The sequence below is a fragment of the Anopheles gambiae genome, chromosome 3 (assembly GCF_943734735.2).
Source record: "Anopheles gambiae chromosome 3, idAnoGambNW_F1_1, whole genome shotgun sequence".
In the NCBI taxonomy this organism is placed as follows: Eukaryota; Metazoa; Arthropoda; class Insecta; order Diptera; family Culicidae; genus Anopheles; species Anopheles gambiae.
Window position 1 is genome coordinate 23,799,093 of NC_064602.1, and position 18,341 is coordinate 23,817,433.

The window sequence follows — 18,341 nt, forward strand, 5'->3', positions numbered from 1 at the left end:
TGTACCTCTCCCGTTCCCCGAGCGACTTTTCATGGACGCTTTTGCGGGAAATGGACCTGTGCTGGCAGACGGATTACCCATCGGAAAAATCACTCCACACACACACACACCCGCCAATGCGAAGGGAAAGAGTACTAAGGGAGTCCGAGCCATCGACGTCGACGTGAGTGTGAGTTTATATATGAAGACAAATTTTCGACAAAATTCCAACTAGCCGGAAAACTATTTCCTATGAGACTGAAGCCGCCCCTTGGACTTCCACCCCCCGTCCTTGGAAGGCCATCGTTTGCCGAAGGTCCGGGTTAGAGTTTTAAGCTTGAGGAATGATAAGTTCAACAACATTCGTTTTCGTTTCCCTGTTCTCTGCTTTCCCCCATCCAGGATCAAGGAGCGATTCGAGGCGGCTAGCAGGCAGGCAGACGAATGAATTTTCATTCGTCCACTACTCGACAAGTTTTCGGTGGTTCGATCTTTGTTTTCCTACGATCCGTACCCGAGGCCAGAAGCGATTCGTCTTCCATGTGCTGTAACTAGTTTCTAACTTCCGCATCGGTCGCTTTCTCTTCCCCAAACGAACCGTAGAACTGGATTGCAATTGCAGCACAGCGCTCAAAATTTTCCGAACCCTCCCCGTTTTCTTTGCAGATCAACTCGATGAGGACGGTGTTGAAAGACCGGACAGCAAAGATGTGTTATCCCCCGGATCGTGTGTGAGTCCATCATCATCAACATCGCCTCCCTCGCCGGTAATCCACCAGCCGGCGCCAGCAACGGATCTGCCCCGCGAAGCCACCCGATCTCGATCGTCTTTAGCCAGCGCTTCTTCGATTGCTTCTCAAGGCGCACACACGGCACGGGGGAGCGATCAAACGCCGGAGGTCAACGAGAGGATACCCCGGCCGTCAGCAATTCAGTCGCAGTTGATTGATTCGCATGATGATGATGTGGAGCATAGCATTCCTGCCATCCGGAGCATTGCTGACCTGGCCGACCGCAACGAGCACACACGGTAAGTGCATGGGTGGTGGTAGGTGTATCCCTGCACTTGCCACCCCTTTTTCTAATGCATTTCAGGGTTTTCCACGAGCTCAATCAGTGAGAGAGAGAGAGCAAGAACGTGTGCGGACGGTTCGATTTTGCAATGAGTTTCCTCGATGTTTTTGAGATGCCCCCGTAGGGTTGTTACACTGAAGCGGCTGAAGCCCAGCACACAAAATGCTTCTTACTTGGGGCCTGGGGTGGACGAAGTTCATCTCACAATCCCGTACATTTGTGTGAGAAATTGCATTCATTTCACATTTTCTACACTCCCTCCCCACGGGTTTTTTTTCTACTGAGATTTATGTTTGCGTAACGCTTGCCGGCGCATTCGAGCAAAAGAGGGGTTTTGTGAGGGCGGAAGTTCCTTTTCTCATTTATTTGATTTGACTTACGACGAGTTACCCTTTTCGGTCAGCGGGAAAGCGAGCAGCACAATGCACAAGCAGGGTACATTGCATTTATTGGAGTGTGTATTTTCCTAGCCAGCTTTCCCTTCCATCAATCAAGCTCAGCGCTGTTCGATTGGGTGATCGGCACACGAAATGAATGGAGCGGCATTTGTATTGAACAAATAGATTTATGCGCAATAAATAAAGTTTCTTGAATGTTTTTTTACGGTCACTCGTGTGGGTCATGAGTGGGGGAGTGTTGACTCTTTGTTGCCCTAAAATAAGCACTGTAAACTGGACGAAAGCAGTTACTATAACACTATGAAAATGTAACACTTACAGTAGAGGTCAGTCTTAAGTCGAATATTTCAGCACTTTCTGATTTTCTGGACCGTTCGTAGAGTCACGTATCGAAATACTGCCCTCACACAATGATGAGAATGCTTTTTAGCTATACTTTTGCAAAAATCCCAGACCAATATCTTTAAACAATGTTTTCAAAAAAAACATAAATGTAAAAAAGGTGGAATGTGATCTAACGAGTGAAGGCCGCAAGGAAGGTCATCATTTAGCCCACATAGACTGAACTGTAGTGAAAACTGATCGATGTGAATTGTATTGACAATTGATCGTACAGATGATCTTAAAAGTCTATAGACTTCCCCTGCTGGAAGTGTGGGAGCAAAGATACCTTACCATGAGTAGGTGTCCATGTGAGTTGAGAAGACGACTAGATTTGTAGAAAGGGTCTAGTCCTATCCGGACAGTTCGAATGAATTAGTGATCTTTCATGATCTGTCATAACATTACTAGCAAAGAGAGTTTCAAGTGATTTGGCCCTACTTTAATCTTTCTGGTTTGCTAACATGTTTTGTCGTACGTCAAGGCCTGCCTGTACCAGTATTTGGCTTGGCTTTTAGAGACTCATTGATTATCATAATAAGATAGTCAGTCCTACACATGGGAACACGGTTCATTCTAGGCTTAAACCCATGAAATTAGGCCCATGAAAAATAAGGTTAATATCTGCAATAATCCAATGAAAATCATGCCTAAAAGTATAATAAAACATAACATTTATAGGAAGTTGAAGTTGAACAGTCCTCGTGCTATAACATCATCGCCAGTATTTGCCTACCAATAAATTCTTTTTTTTATTCTTATAATGAGTGATTAATTTAAGCCAATGAGCTGTACGGGTACTTCACGAGCGCTTTAAATAATCTATGCGCTTATTCATAATAGTTACATTTTTGTACGAGCGTAATCAAAGAATAGCCTCGTTGATGTGTGATGGAGGTGTAAGTGATTTAAGAAACTGTCCAGGAAGGCGTAAATTGCTCTCATAGTTGATGTAATGCATTATGAAAATTAGGTACTCGAATTAGACTAGCCACCACTATACACTGTCTGTTTCGAAACCCAAACCGTCCCATATACCATGTAACCCTAGGCAACCAGCATTCAGTTGCTATGCACGTCTTGCAACTCCATGACACCTTTCCAAAACCTTTCCCGCACCAAAAACGCGCTGCCCAAAACCTGGCCCGATGTGCTGCTCATGGCAGTCCGAATCTGTCAGCTCGTGCCTCAAGTTTTCTAATTATCTGACATATGACAACCGCATGCACACATACACACGGACACATACGCTCACGTACACGTTCTATCAATCACTGTCAGCTGCTGTAAGCATTAGAATGGACATTGAAATACCGCAGAAATTACACACACACATGACCCTTCCTATTCCCAGCTCTGGTCCTCCCGGTGCTGGACGAAAACGTTGAAATGAAAATAATTTACAACGCTCTTCTATGCATCGTAGGCACGTAAGTGTGTGTGTGGGGTTGCAAAAGGGGAAATAATGTGAATGACAAAGTCATTGCGGTTTTTGCAATGATGATGATGGTGGAAGGATGGAATGGGCGCACCCGTGCTGCATGGGAAACACGGAGACACTAAACCCGAAAAACCTCCTCGACCAGCGGGGCGAAATGAATTGTAATTTTCGGCAAATAATGTACAACCACTCGACCACGCTCCACGCACAGCCCCACAGACTGGTCTGTCCTGCTTCTCACTGACCCTTCTCCCCTCGGCTGACCTTCGATGGATGCGTTATAGTAATCCTTTTCAAATGATCTTTCCCCGCTGGGTGAACACATTTTTCACGCTGACACTTTTGCCGAAAGTCCCATTTACTACCTTTGTACGGGGGGGGGGGGCGACCGGGAAAGGTAACGTCCATGGCCACGGAGATGAACCGTGATGGAATCTTTTATGGATTATTTGTCGCAATTGTCTGTCACACATTAAATGGCCAACTTTCGATGGAGGAAAGGGGAGAAGGGGGAGCAGGAAAGTATTCTTATTGGTGGGGCTTTTACAGAAACACTTATCCCGTTGACGAGGATACCGAGGCACAGTATGTTTATTGTGTGCTGGAAGATTACGAAGTCATGCGGCTGGTGGTGGGTAGTTGTGGACAGTTTCAGTCATATTTTCATAAAAGTTTTGGATTGAGTTTTGCACTCGCACCTGGTCACAAACTGCACCAATGTGATGGTGCCATTATGCTTACAGGGATTTTCATTTAATCTGTCAAAAGGATTCGGTATGCGTAGACAAATGAAACAAAACTTTTGGCTAAATACATACCAGGGAATATCTTTAAGTGTATTAGCACTTTAGTTGTAACGTTTTGTCCATATAAATCCGGCTGATGTGAAGTATTATTGAAATTTTATTGGAAAATGTTCAAATATTGTATTTCTAAGGTGAACATGATTTTTTTGATCATAAAAAACACTTTACACAATAACTCACAAAACCATTCCATTTGATCAAATGTATGGTTTTGAGATCAATAGAGAATGTGTTTTTTTTCCTTTCTCCATTCACCTTTCCTTGAAATACATTTTTCCCCTGCCACGCATTGATCTGCCACGGGAAACAGTCATTTGATGGATGGCACCGTGTCAAGTGGGCGCATGATTTAGCAAAACTATTCACCTTTAGCGGTCCCTTTTCGGTACGTTTTTTGTATTTTTTGCCTTTCGCCAACTCCATTTGACTGTTGCTCACACTCGAAGAAGAGCCACCGTCGTGACTTATTGCACTTCCAGTGCTTAAGATTGTGTTGCGCCGTGAGCCGATTCTCCCAGGGATGGCCAGGGATGGATGACGAGCATTCTAGGCCTTTCTTTCATATTTTTACAACTACTCGGGGGACACACGGCCTGCAGCACTGTTGATTCAAAACAGTGCTGGTGCGGGATAGTGTGTGGGAGGTGCCCGCAGCCCCCCGCCGGGATGATCAATTACTACGATTGATAAATATTTTCCGAACAAAATTGAAATCCTTTCAGTGCGGTGTCTGTCGATACCTTTCGTGCGTGTTGTGCGAAAAACTGGCAACGCGGACTGGATGGATGGATGGATGGATGGTCGATTCAGCTATGATCCGATGTGTCAAGTCATGCCATATGCTGCCGGCATGACCGTCAGCCCATCACCAAGGGGCACCCCTCTCTTAGTGGATACCGGCAGAGTGCCAGCGGACCGTGATAAGTGGATTGTGGATGAGTGACAATTTTGGGACACCTTCCGTAGCTTACCTTTCAGCTTTCGTGAGCATATTTTCTAACATCATCAATTTTGCCGTACGCTTTCCTTGTCGATAACTTTCGTGGTTAAAGGTGGGACAGCACTGGGAACAGTGCAATTGATTGACTAATGAATACGGAGTGTGATCATTTTTCACCTCCATGCGCGGAAGCGAGGAAACTCAAAAAGCAATAATTTGATGAAAGGAATTTGTGATGATTTTCGTTTTTTTTTTTGTATTCTAAAATTCGTCTGGAACCAATTTATGTTGTAATGTTGTAATATCCTGAAGAGGATTTGTATTTGCAATGTTCTTAATTTGATATGAATTAAATAATAAAACTCAGCTGAGTTATTTCACAGTTATCTGGTTTATACGAAGGTTTATACTACTATTCAATTTTTCCATTTAATTGACTTTCGAGAAGAACTATATTTCACTATATGAGAGCCTTAAGCCACCTGTTATTTAACAATTATCGGTACCTTGGTTTAAGCATAGAGTCGAAACTTGTTTTCTTCAGCGAAAGTTAGAAATTGAGTGAAGGTGAACGTAATATACATATGTTTCTATGTATTAGGAACATACATTGTATACAAGCAGAAATAAATAATACTTATTATAGAAATAGAAATTAAAATATCAAAAGTAACAATGAAAATCATAACCATGACAGTAATAATAATAATAATAATAATAATAATAATAATAATAATAATAATAATAATAATAATAATAATAATTATTATTATTATTATTATTATTATTATTATTATAATTATAATAATAATAATTATAATAATAATAATAATAATAATAATAATAATAATAATAATAATAATAATAATAATAATAATAATAATAATAATAATAATAGTAATAATAATAATAATAATAATAATTAGTATAAATGATATAAATGATAAAACAACAACATTTTGTTCACGGTAATGTTCAAATTTCAACGAAAAATGACTTAAAAATGCCAAACTAGATATTTTATCGTATAAATTGCTACAAATAGTTGTAGAATGGAATATATTTCAATTTTGTGTATAATTCTTCATTTTATAATGATGATATTGGGCTTATCTTTCACCTGTGATCTCTAAATCGTCCTCTAGGTGTAACGTTCTCTGAAAGAGAATAGAGCAATTCAATGAAAAGCAATCAAAATAAACTAAATAAATGAATAAAATAAAAGCTAACGCCACATCAAATGTTTAATCCTGATTACAATTTTTCCCTCCAATAAATCAACTACAAATCAGAAACAACAAAGGATTTCCTCCTAACCCACAAAATTATACTCAGAACCTGCTTTCATCAAATTCATCACCCAATAAGTCTGCATTACTCTGTCCCCTGTCTCTGCCCCTTTCCAAACTATGATGCAGTCGATAAAACATCCCCCACTACTATCGCACAATCCAAACCCTAGGTCGACCAGTTTGTGCTGCTGCTCCTGCAACATGTTTGTGGCCGAAATGTAAACGTGAACAAAATCACCAGCACCACAACCACAAACACACACATACACACCGTACTCCGAGCGCTCGACGTTCGTTGCCCGCGAAATGCGAAACTCATGGGAGGAAAACCACCGCCAAACCTATGCAGGTCGGAGCGTGCACAAAATCGGAAGGATAGTGTGCTGCCAAGCAGACCCAGCGGAAGGCCCAAAAAAACACACACACACCGGTGATGCTTTTCAATTTGAGTTGATTGATAGGTCGATTGATTGATGGATCTGGACGGGCTGACTGACAGTGTTATTGAGTGCTAAACATTCTCAATCAAACGCAGACACAACCAGACCAGAAGCCCAGCTGATCTCCGATCCCCCCGGCCGACCGAAGTTGCGATGATGGTGCGTTTTTGTGTGTTTTTGTGTTTGGTCCGCTCTTTCACACTCACACACACGCCAGGGGTAACGTGGAAGGGTGCCGTATGGTGTGCTAATTCTTCTGTTTTGTACTTTTTGGCAATCACTGTACTTGTAGTGCGCTCCTTTTCGCTTAACGCGGAACGGAACAGGGAAGAAATAAATGTTTTTCGATGCACATCGATCTGGAATGGCCTTGAATATTAAGATTTTTGTCTGTATATTTTGCGTTGGTAGCGTTTGATTGGGGTGGAGTTACTTGTATTGCGGACGAGGCAATGAATAGTTGTTATTTAAATGATCCTTTTAACGTCTTTGAAGTATGTATGGGAGTTAGCGCAATTAGCGCAAGAAGATTTTAACTAAGCATAGATTAACTAAGCTCAGAAAGTCCTACAACATACATCATACTTAGATGAACTTAATCCTATTGTGGATAAAATGGTTAGTCGTAGAAAGCCAAGTCCAAACAGCAGACGATGCCGTCGTACAGTCATTGACAAGACTTGACAGTATGCCCATCGTGGGTTCAAGTCTAGTAAGGACCGTCCCCCCGTAGCGAGGACTGACTATTCGGCTGTGTGGTGCGGAATTAAATCTCTAAAGCAAGCTCATTATTGAGTATATTATAAAGTTGTTTCGCCAAATTAGTAGAAGAAGGAGGAAAAGAAGTGCAGTTCTGGTTATTCATATGTGCAACTGTCTATGTAATCGTAATGTTGAGATAAACCGTTCCTTTGGAAAGTGAAAGATGACATTCTTAGGCAAATGTTTGTATGCTCCATTAGCAGACATTTTTAAAGGAATTATTAAGGAGCTCTATCAAAACATCTTGAGGAAATATACAAAAAATACTTAGACCTATTCGCCATGCCAACAATTCCTGTAAGGTTGATTAACGATACGATCGGTTAAAAAGAGTTCCATCATATACCTAGAATGCTTATCCAATGCTAAAAGACTGTAGGAAACACACTTTAACTAACGCCATCTGGTGTTGGGAATAGAATGCATGCCTTTTTTTCTCAATTTCTTAACACGTGCATCAAGCAAAAGTAGGTTACATATTAACATCCTCATACATACGTTATTTGTTATAATATTACATTACTCGGATTTAAAAACTAAAGCCTTGGACATCCATTTGCCCTGGCCATATCTCCCAGGATACATCGTTTATCGTTTGCTGCTGTTTGCTTCCTTCTCATCCGCCACAAAATCGATCCCTTCGGGGCCCTTGGAAACCCATTCCTAGAAACAACAGATCATTTTTTTCCATTGTATGTTAAATTAGCACCACCACCACCAGCACCACTACTACTACTACATACAGCCGATCCACACTGATATCTGATTGCATTCATCTGCAGACGGAACCATGTTCCATCCATGGTGACCTTCGACTGTCTCCGAACGATGACACTTGATTTATGTCTCACCAAAGGACCCACATTAAGGCTTCGTTTGTGCGGTGCTGCACGCTCTCCTTACGCTTCAATTGCCCAAGAAGTGGGCTTTCCTTCCCTCTTTCCCATTTCTCTTTGCGCAAGGACACTCTCGGGCTAAGGCTAAGAAATACATCAAACCAACTCAGTGTGTGTGTTTAAAACAGTGACGCAATCGGACGCCATCGAACAAGACCTCATCCTTGTTGTCAATTCATCCAAACGGTGACCGTAAATCATGAAGTGACAAACGCAACAAATCACATACACAAAAAAAGAGAAAGTTTTGCCTCCGTTCCACCACCCGTCCTTTTGCTCCTTATACCTGACGGTCATGCCCAACAGTGCACTTTCGGACGAACCCAACCAAATGCAAACCCGAACAACAAGCAACAACGGCGTGCCGTTTCGAGTGTTTGGAAAATTATTCACAGCAATTAATCTCACGTACAAATCGACCCGGGAAGGAATTTGAAAAAAGAAGAAGAAGCCCAACCCATAACTCATTGTCCTTATGCAAAAGGACACGACGACCGGCAAATAGCTCCTTGGAGGGTTTGTGCGATTGTGAAGAAACAGTCGCTTCCTTCATTCCTCAACCCTGGTTGGACAGTTGGTCTTTGCGTCAGCAGTGTGTCACATGCGTTCTCCGTCACAGGAAATAATAATTTACATACTGCATGCATGCATCACATGCGCTTTTTCTTGACACCGCACCGCCCTGTGAGCGACGAAGCGACTGACAGCGGAGCATGGCATGGTGGGTCTCCGGCGCTCACAAAGCTAATCCACGGGTAAGGAAGCTGGCATTGGTAACAATCACCCAAACGGGCAGAAATAAGCTGCCACCATACACAAGATGCAAATTGCAATTGCATTTACTTCACTTTGCTGGCGCGTTTGCTGAAGCACGAGATAGCAGCAGATAGCTTTCCACTTTTCCATCAGAGCAGAAAGGAGCGAACGTGGCCGGGCGGCGTGTTCTAGCTTGCTCCGAGTTCGTAAGTTTCGGCAAAGACTTTCTTAATTCAACTTGACGGCTAACAGACAAAACATCTTCCGTCCATCATGCCGGCTATTGCGTTTTGCCATTTGCATTCCATCTTACTTACTTTCCCCCGTTTTTCCCCCGTGCCCCTGTCACTGCAGTATACTTTGGGCCATTGTTTTAGCCAGCGTTTTGCAGGAACGCATCTGCATCTTTGCGTCTTTGTCACCTTCACCAGCTGGTCAGCTGGAGCTGGGTCTTCGTTCGGGCTAGGGCACAGGGTACAGGGACAGACAGGGTCGGTCAGTTTGAGTTTTGTAAGTTTTAGGCCCCGATGCTCTCGTGCACTGCAGATGGCGCTCTGTCCGTCTGTCTACGATGTCTTACCCCGGGCCTGTCTTGCAAGCGTTTCACAGGCGACCAAAGCAGCCTCCCCCGCCCCAGAGCCTCCTGAACTGTCTGAAGGGTGTAAGATGAAGCGCATCTTGCGGAATCCATTTCAGCAGAAGAACACGACGTTTGAGTAGTAGTAGCAGTAGTTTCATTGGAGGGAAATGGGTATGGATTTGGAAGGCCATTGTTTGGAGCTTGGTTACTTGAGCTACGGACAAATCAAATATTGAGATGCAGACAAGAAGTATTCCTGCTCAAGATAAAATGATTTCCTTGTTTTCTAGCAGGCCTGTCCTGTCTAATCATGCTGTGGATTGGTGCGGGATGGCTCCATTCTGGAGCCTTGTTGACGCAGTTCATTTTCTCTTATGATGGGCAAGATGAGCAAGTGATGCAAAGTTGAATGCTAAATTTAATTCAAAAATATCTTCATTAACTTCCTTGATCACTTTCAATAAAGAACATTTCGTTAAACCCTTCTTAATGAATTTTGCCACAACGCAATCATCGGCACCGCTTGAAATTACCAGTAAAAGCCCAATTAATAGCATATTTAGGTGAGCTGGCATCATTTGTCCATGGTAATGGTATAAGAGAAGCGATATGTTACACACCGTGATACGACAATTACTCTCGGTTTCGTCAACTCCGCATCAACTCTTCGCTTAATTTCGTCAAAGGTTCGTCCTAGTCCGCATCCTGTTTAGCGTGGTCTTCCTCGGTGCGAGGGGCAAAAAGGAACCGGTTGTAGGAACCCAGCGTTTTTGACAAATGACAACAAAGACCAACATAGACGACGGTTTTACCCTCATCAACTTACGACGTGGGGAGACTCTTCTTCTTTTTTTTTGCCTACATCTCATCGTGACACTGTCGAAGGTCAGGTTGAATGTTGCAAAAACGTATGTTGTTTTGGGGAGGAGTTCCCTTTGTGCCCTTCCTGCTTTAATTCGTGTTCATTATCCATAATTAGCGTTTTGTAATAATCACCACTTTAAGCACAATGTGTAATGATTGAGCAAGATTTTAACTCATTTCTTTGATCTGAAGAGTTCGATTAATGCTGACGTGTTGCTTATTTGCTGCATTTTATGAGTGAAAGTTCCTCGACGCTTCTGTCATCCTTAAGCGGCCTTCAAGCGGCAATACGTACTGCGGAACATTTCTTCATGTTTGAAAAACTTCATACTGCTACAAACACAAACACACACACACACACACACACACACACACACACACACACACTCACATAGAATTGCATTTTATTATCATAAATTCTTATTTTAGCATCTTTTAATTATAATTTATGGTCACCATAACTTACGATTAAAAACTCGTGGTCCAATTTTCCTGCCCTCCCTTTTCGATTTCTGCCCACTCCCTGTCCAAACTATTGCTCCCTCGGAACCATCGTGTGCATCGTGGTGTCGGACCTGGGACCGGGAGTGTTTTTTTTTCTCCCACCTCCCCTGTGTCGTCTTCGTCCAGCCAACATCTATCCAACCGTGTCAGGGAAACGGATGTTTGTTATGACTCTATCACCCGGTTCGGCCAGCAATTCTTACCAAGCCTGACGAAAGCCTCCCGCAGTCGATTCCTTTCTGCCCTGCCCCCGTGTGCCCCATTAGCTCCAGTGACGTCTTGCTACTGCTGCTGCTACCGCTGCCAATGATACGGTGGGTGGTTTATTATGGCCCACTCTTCTGCCACTCTGTTTGCTCTGCATTCGGAGGAAGAAAAACTAATAACTATTGCCCTCCCACCGATGCGATGGTGCATGGTGGATGGAGCCAGTCCGTCGTCCGTTTCGCATAAATTAATAATTTACGTCCGTGGCGCTGTCATACAAAACTCGGGCTCGATATTTTTAGCGAAATTGTTGCCTGCCTTGATGATGATAATTAATTTACGCGTAAATAATTTCTAATGTTTTGGTGCTCATACACCCATTCACCTGTAATAAGGGAGGTGAGTAACACAGACACAAGAATGGAGTACCAAACCAATCACCAATTAAGTTGAGTTTTGCTAGCTAAAAGTCTTCAGCTCTTCACCTTCAACGATAAAAAGGGTACCGGAACCGATGTTACGAACATCTACAGCCGCAGTGACATAAAACTAGGGGCTTCCTTCCTTTTTCCCAGCTGACATAAGCTTACCATTGAGCGCTTTCAACATCTATTACGCACGTGTAAGTGCTCGCTTCGAACTATTCCCAGAGCTTAATATCACACTAAGAATCTGCCGCAAATGTAACGTGCGCCAACCTGCCTGTCACCTGCCAAGACTGCCCGGGCTCAGGAAGCTCAATATTTACACTGCCTGCCAGTACCTTTTTTCTTTTCTTTTTTCTTCTTTTTAGCACACAGGGATTTGAAGATTCCTTCCCCATTCTCCTCCCCCACCCGGTTCGGTGCGACTTATAACACCGTGCCGCACTTAACCGGCAAACCGAAAAACCGGGCACTGATTAAATCGGAAACTCATTCGTTTAACCCGCACCGGGGGCTCATATTTTTCCCTCAAATTCTCTCCAGCGTCAAATTATCTGATAAAATTTATACATTTACCCTAAGCCTCAATCTTACTTCTGTGTCGTCGTCGTCGTCGTCGTCAATGCGCCCTGCCTTGGTCCGTACTATCAGGTTGCTTGCGGGATTTCGATCCCGCCCGACCGGCGGATGATGATGGCACAGAACGGCAACCGGGCGTGCGTGTAAATCGCGTGTGCGTGTGTGTGTCTGTGCGCACAGTAGGCGCAGTGGAATGGCGGGGAACCCTTACGCGCGCGGGAAAAGGTTACGCACAATTCGGCACCTTGCGGAAAAGCCCCGGGTGTGTCGACTTGGGTGATATTTTCCAGCGCTCTCACTCTCTCTTCCATCTCATCCAGCTCCCGAGCATCTTCTCGGAGGCAATGTCGTTCCGTTGTAGCTACAGTGCTGCACAAAAGTGTTTGCGTAGTCATAGCTGTATAACGGTCAAAGGAGGCCTTATTTTTAAATCACGTGGTTTCTTAGGTATTCCATAGCAACACATTCGCGTGTTTGCGCAAAGACGAATGTCTCTCTAAGCGGTAGGTCACTGTTATTTGATGTGAATAAGTTTTACCACAGCATAGCACTGTTTTGTCACACACTGTGCCCGTGTATAGGATAATCTACAACAACCAACAACAACAACAAAAAAAAAGCATAACTTTACAACCGTCACCTCACCGAAACTTTACCTACCGCATGCAACGTTACTCAAGCTTAACTGGGGGGTGGGGAGGATTAACCGTAAAGAAGTCGCCTCATCTCATCTGCTCCAACTCACTTACCTATTGGGTTCAGTCATTCAGCCGTTCTCACCTTCCGTGTCACCTTACCGCGTTGCGCTGATGGAGTAGAGCACGGGCCACCACTACAAGGGGTGTTTTGGAGCAGGGGACTCGTCCTTACATAGTGCGTGTGAGTATGCGAGTGTGGAGGTGTATTTTAGTCGTCATATTTTATGGATGATAACATCTTTACACTCCCAACTCCCCCGAAAAACCCGTCATTGCGGAGTACGGTTGGGGGATGGTAACAATATTTGCTTGGTTATTTTGTGTAGTTTGGGTCCTTTTTTTCTCACTCTCACTCTCTCTCTCTCGGGTTCTGTTGCCATCTCCGATATAGAAGCGTGTAGTGTCTTTTTGTTTGCGCACCTCTTGCTTCGCTAGGTAAGATTGGCATGCTTCTTCTTTTTTTGCAGAACCCATCATACCTCCCTTACTGTTGCTCACCATCCCGATGCGATGGATCTTTGCTGCTCTTGATGCGCTCGTTTCAGCATGTTCACTTTTCACGTTCTCGTTGGCGATAGTAGTATCATAAATACTCTCCCGATCGATTAGGAATGGGAGAAGGGTGAGTGCTTTCGGCGTAAATAGTTTGCCTAGGGAGCTTATTATTTTGAAAGAGCAATATCGAGCACTTTGGTGGAAGATGGCAGAAGGGACGAATGTGTTTTGTTTAAAAATGGTTTTTATTGTTTAAAAGTTTTCCAAAAATGATTGTTTTATTTGACATGATGAAGGATTCAGGTACATTGTATTATGTTTAAATATATTTAAAATATTATTTTTACTTTTTAATTTACGCAAACGTTACTATAAGTCTTATTGTCCAAGTCAAATTGTAAAAGTATTGTGTTACAAGAGAAAACAACCTTTTTTAAGGCCCTCCAGTACCAGCACAAGACATCAATGCTGTTCTCAGAGGTGCTTTTAGCCACAACAATTTATGACACTTTCTTCTTATATGTACAACGGTCATCTGAACGCTTTGATTTCTTTCATTTCTTCTTAGCTCTTCCTTTACATCTTTCTTTGCCGAAAAGAAAAATTCTAAACATTTCTTCGAAGACTACAGAAGACGAAAAGAATTGCTCTTATACTCCACAGTACCTACCGGAAGCTTGGCAATCCCTGTGGAGTTTCTTTCCATTTACTGCCCTTGTTTGGTTGAAATGCTCCCCAAAATGCTGTCTACCTTCCATGCAAACCATCATGATCATCATCATGGTGGAAAACAGGGCCAAAGGTCCTGGTGGGTCATTGTGCTCCGAGGACAAATTAAAGTCGTCTTGTGTGCTGTGCGGGAATTTACGACACTCTTCGTTCGTTCGGCGGGGGAAAAAAACTGTATGATAACTGTTTCCCTTTTCTTTCTTATTACTAGCAACAGTTTCTACGATGTTTTTTTCAGTGGCCAGTGCCCATAATCACAGCACACAAAAATGAAATTCAATTTTAACCCAACTAGGTCTTCTTTATCTAGCTCAACGCGTCTCGTTCCTCTCCGCGTTGGGCCACCGCAGTCTGGGCTGGGTCGTGACCTTTCCTAGGCTGCACTATCAGCCCCACCAGGACCACCACACCGGTCTTGCAGATTTGGTATCTGTTTGATGGGGAGGAAGCATCGTTAGCCAAAACACTTGTCCGAGGGCGCGGCAGGGCCCGCCTGTCACGGCCAGAAGGTGACGAGCGAAAGAATTTTTGCACTCCCATTGTCATCGGTGGCAAACGTTATTTTGTTTGGGCAGCATAGATTTTATTCATGTTGCTGTGTCTTTCTCACTTCACACTTTTCACACCCCCCCTGCCCTGGTGCTCTGTCCTCGTGCAACGAACCGCAAGCACTTTGATGCACTTTTGGTGCTCTGTTTGTCAGTAGTTAAAAATTTGTCGGTTTGTTGCTGTTGTTTTCTTCCCTTTTTTGATATTTGAAAAAACAACAACTACCTCCACCGTTTGCCAAAACCAAAACAAAAAATGTACGACGTTGTCTTGTCTGCACCTATCATTCGATGCGGACGGGTGCATTAGCTTAGGAAAAATCGGGCGCGCTTCTCTTTTGCCTTTGCCTTTATGCAGTGGTGCCCCGGGGGGTGCCTCTGCACCGACTCGTGCAAGCGTTTCAGGTTAATGGAGCGACGTGGCGGTACACAGCATAAAAACAAACATCAAACTAAAGTCGTCTCAATCAATGCCATCGGCAGCGAAAAAACCAGACCGTCGTACGAATTTCCTACTTCTTGCCAACGCTTGCCAACGCACCACCGGCGGGGCCGACGGAGGAGCATCGCAAAATTAACGAAACATAAAAACAATAACCCCACCCTTCCTCCCCACCCCCCGGAAGCTCCTCTTGAGGTGGTGCATTTTTAATGTTTCCGTATTATTCCTCTCTCGAACGCTCTCTCTCTATCTATTTTGAGGTTTTAGATGGTAGCATAAAAATCTGACACACATCAATAAAACTAGTTCGATTTTTGATAGTACGAGGTTTTTTTTTCCTTATTTTCCCCTTCTCTAGCTCATCATTTCCTATGCTTTTTTGGGGGGCTTCCGACCGACCGAAGCCAGTCTTACCTTTTGAACCTTTTTTTGGCTGGTCCCTGGACCGGGGCCCGCTGCACATTTTGCATAATCGTTCGCTGAGTTACGAGGTTTCGGCCTCGGCCGGGAAAACGTTGCAAATGCCGCTGTCTATCAGCCGTTTCTTTTACTCCCTTGCAGTCATCAGCATTGAGTGGAGCTGGCGACTCCTCTCCACTACTCCACTTCCGCTGCACAGTTTAATACACTCACCAGACCAAAACTTTCTCTACCCAAAACCACCCCCTCACACCGCCCTTTCTCGTAGCGCGATCCGTTTTGTTTCTTTTACCTTGACGGTCCGTCCGTCCGTTGTCCTTATGATTCGACGTTATCAGTTTCAGCTTCAGGGTGCGAGTGTATCGCCTTTTCCCGGCCCGCGCCATCCCGTGCTTCTTCCCGTTTTTCGCTGTCAATTCCGGCCACATCGAAGTCACATCGGTTGCCATCAATTGGGTGTTTTATTTTTTTTTTATTTTGCCCGTTTTGACGATTGCATTTGCTCATACACACACCCGCCCGAGCACGATGCTTGCGATGCTACCTTTATTTTTTTATTTTTACTCTTCATATCACATCGCGAACCTTTGTCGTGCCCATGGTGACAAGACAAACCCTGTCCTGACCTGTCATCAATCAAATGGATTGCAAATGGGACGAAAGGGTTTTCGGTTGATGCTTTCTGAGTATTTTTTTTTCTCCTTCTTTTTGTACCATAATTAATGTTCTTATCTTTGCAAATGACAAGTGCTATGCAAATCACAAAAAATTGGTATTTATTTTTATTGTTTTTGTTGGTTTTTGGTCTTAATTTTTGGATATTTGGTTTACAATATTTTATTGAATTAACGCATTTAGTTTAATGTTTTTAAGAAGCTAAAAAGACTAGTTCAAAATACATTTTTTCATTTTTACTTTAACCATTTCAAGGCTTAAAAAAAACGAAAAAAATTCCCCTATGCATTTCCTAACACTACAAAAAAAACACACACACACATCACCCTAATGACGATAAAACTTCGTCTGTGGCTAAACAAAAATAAAACCTCATCTATTTTATGTTGTAAACACTTGCACAGCTGCATCTGCAAACCTCTCAATGTTCAACCATTCATTTCTTCATCGAACCAGCACACCCATTCTCACGAGCAACACACACACACACACACACACACACACACACACACACACACACACAATACACCCACTGTATACTTACCCCCCCTTACACGCATTTACTGCATAGTGCAACGCATTCGCACCCGATCAATCAATCAACCGACCATCGGCCATCAATCAATTTTCTTTCACAGTTAAGAGCTAATAAAATTCAAACGATTTCTCAAACATCACCACGGGACGGACGGAAATAACGCAGAAGAAAGGCCAAACGCAACAGATTGATTAGTTTGAGGCCACGTGTGTGGATATGGCACAGAGATTATTTTTATTGATTATCACAGAACTCTCAAGTCGTTTTCTACACATCATCTCTTTAATGGGAACAAAAACTGTCATAGCTATATTACTACGTTTAAAAACCTATATTTCTGATTCAATAGTCCTTCTAGAGAAATTCTCTCCGTTGCTGTGCTTTAAAATCATGAATACAGTCGCAAATTCTATCATGCACGCTTCTATCATACCCATCAAACTATATTTCACGCAATTCCGCAGTAATGTTGTGTTGCAGATATTGGTTTTTCACGGGGGAAAAATACGACCCAAGCGTAATGCCCATAATGCTTCACAAGCGAACACAACAAATGTCTAACACACAACCCCTCATATGCAGTTGCGTAAAGACGCATATCGATTGCTCGCCAGGCAAAACAAAAAACGCACCAGGATGTGTTGCGTATAGCCCAAAAACAAACGCTCCCACCCCCATTGCCAGCGCCCAAGCATTTGTCAAGAGCAATAGAAGTAAATTGCTCCCTGCCTGTATAGTGCGTCCCATAAACGTTTACGAGACGATTTTCGGCTTTTTCGGCTGCTCCTGCCGTCATAAAAAGCAACTGCACATACACACAAACACACACACACGCGCGCAACCAGAGTCACGTGCAATGATCGCCTCCTTTTCTTCGTGCTCCTTACTGCTCCACAAGGATACGTCATCAAAGTGGGCGACGGCGGCTCATCTAAATTCGTGACGAGTCGAGCTCGTCAGTTCCCGTTTTCGGCTGGAGGGATATTAATGACATCACACTAGTTCCTTTCCAACTCCCCACCCCCACCCCCCACACAGTGTCCTCAATAAAATACCCCCTTCCTGTGCTACGCAATCGATTCATTTCGCCAAGTTCCCTTTCAACGGGGACGGATATTTGTGCACACAAACACACACACACACACACTCAGAAAACCACCGTATTTACCGGAATGTCACTTTTATCACCATCACATAGAGCTCTCTGGAATCACCTTAAAAGTAGAAAACCCTTCCATCACCATACGTTAAACACAGCTTGCGTGAAACACCATAACCCTCCCTTCTCAGCGTTGGAGCAACATAAAAAGTAACGCTCAATTATACGATTATCAGGTTCAGTTTTTTTTTTTTTTGGTTCGTTCCTGCTTTCCCTTTGATACACTCACAACTCACACAAACGCACCAAGAACCCTCCCAAAAACACTAAGCAGGCTATGTCCAACGGATAGCCAACGCTGCCAACTGGACTG

At 43.4% G+C, this 18,341-nt stretch overlaps 1 protein-coding gene across 1 annotated transcript in view; it reads left to right on the top strand.

The window, feature by feature from the left end:
- Positions 1 to 18,341, top strand: part of LOC1279986 (protein tiptop) — a 175,856-nt gene that overhangs the window by 136,558 nt on the left and 20,957 nt on the right. The window contains exon 4 of the mRNA XM_061656295.1: positions 646 to 1,009. Within this exon, the coding sequence (XP_061512279.1) occupies positions 646 to 1,009 (364 nt within the window). The remainder of the gene's footprint in view (positions 1 to 645; positions 1,010 to 18,341) is intronic.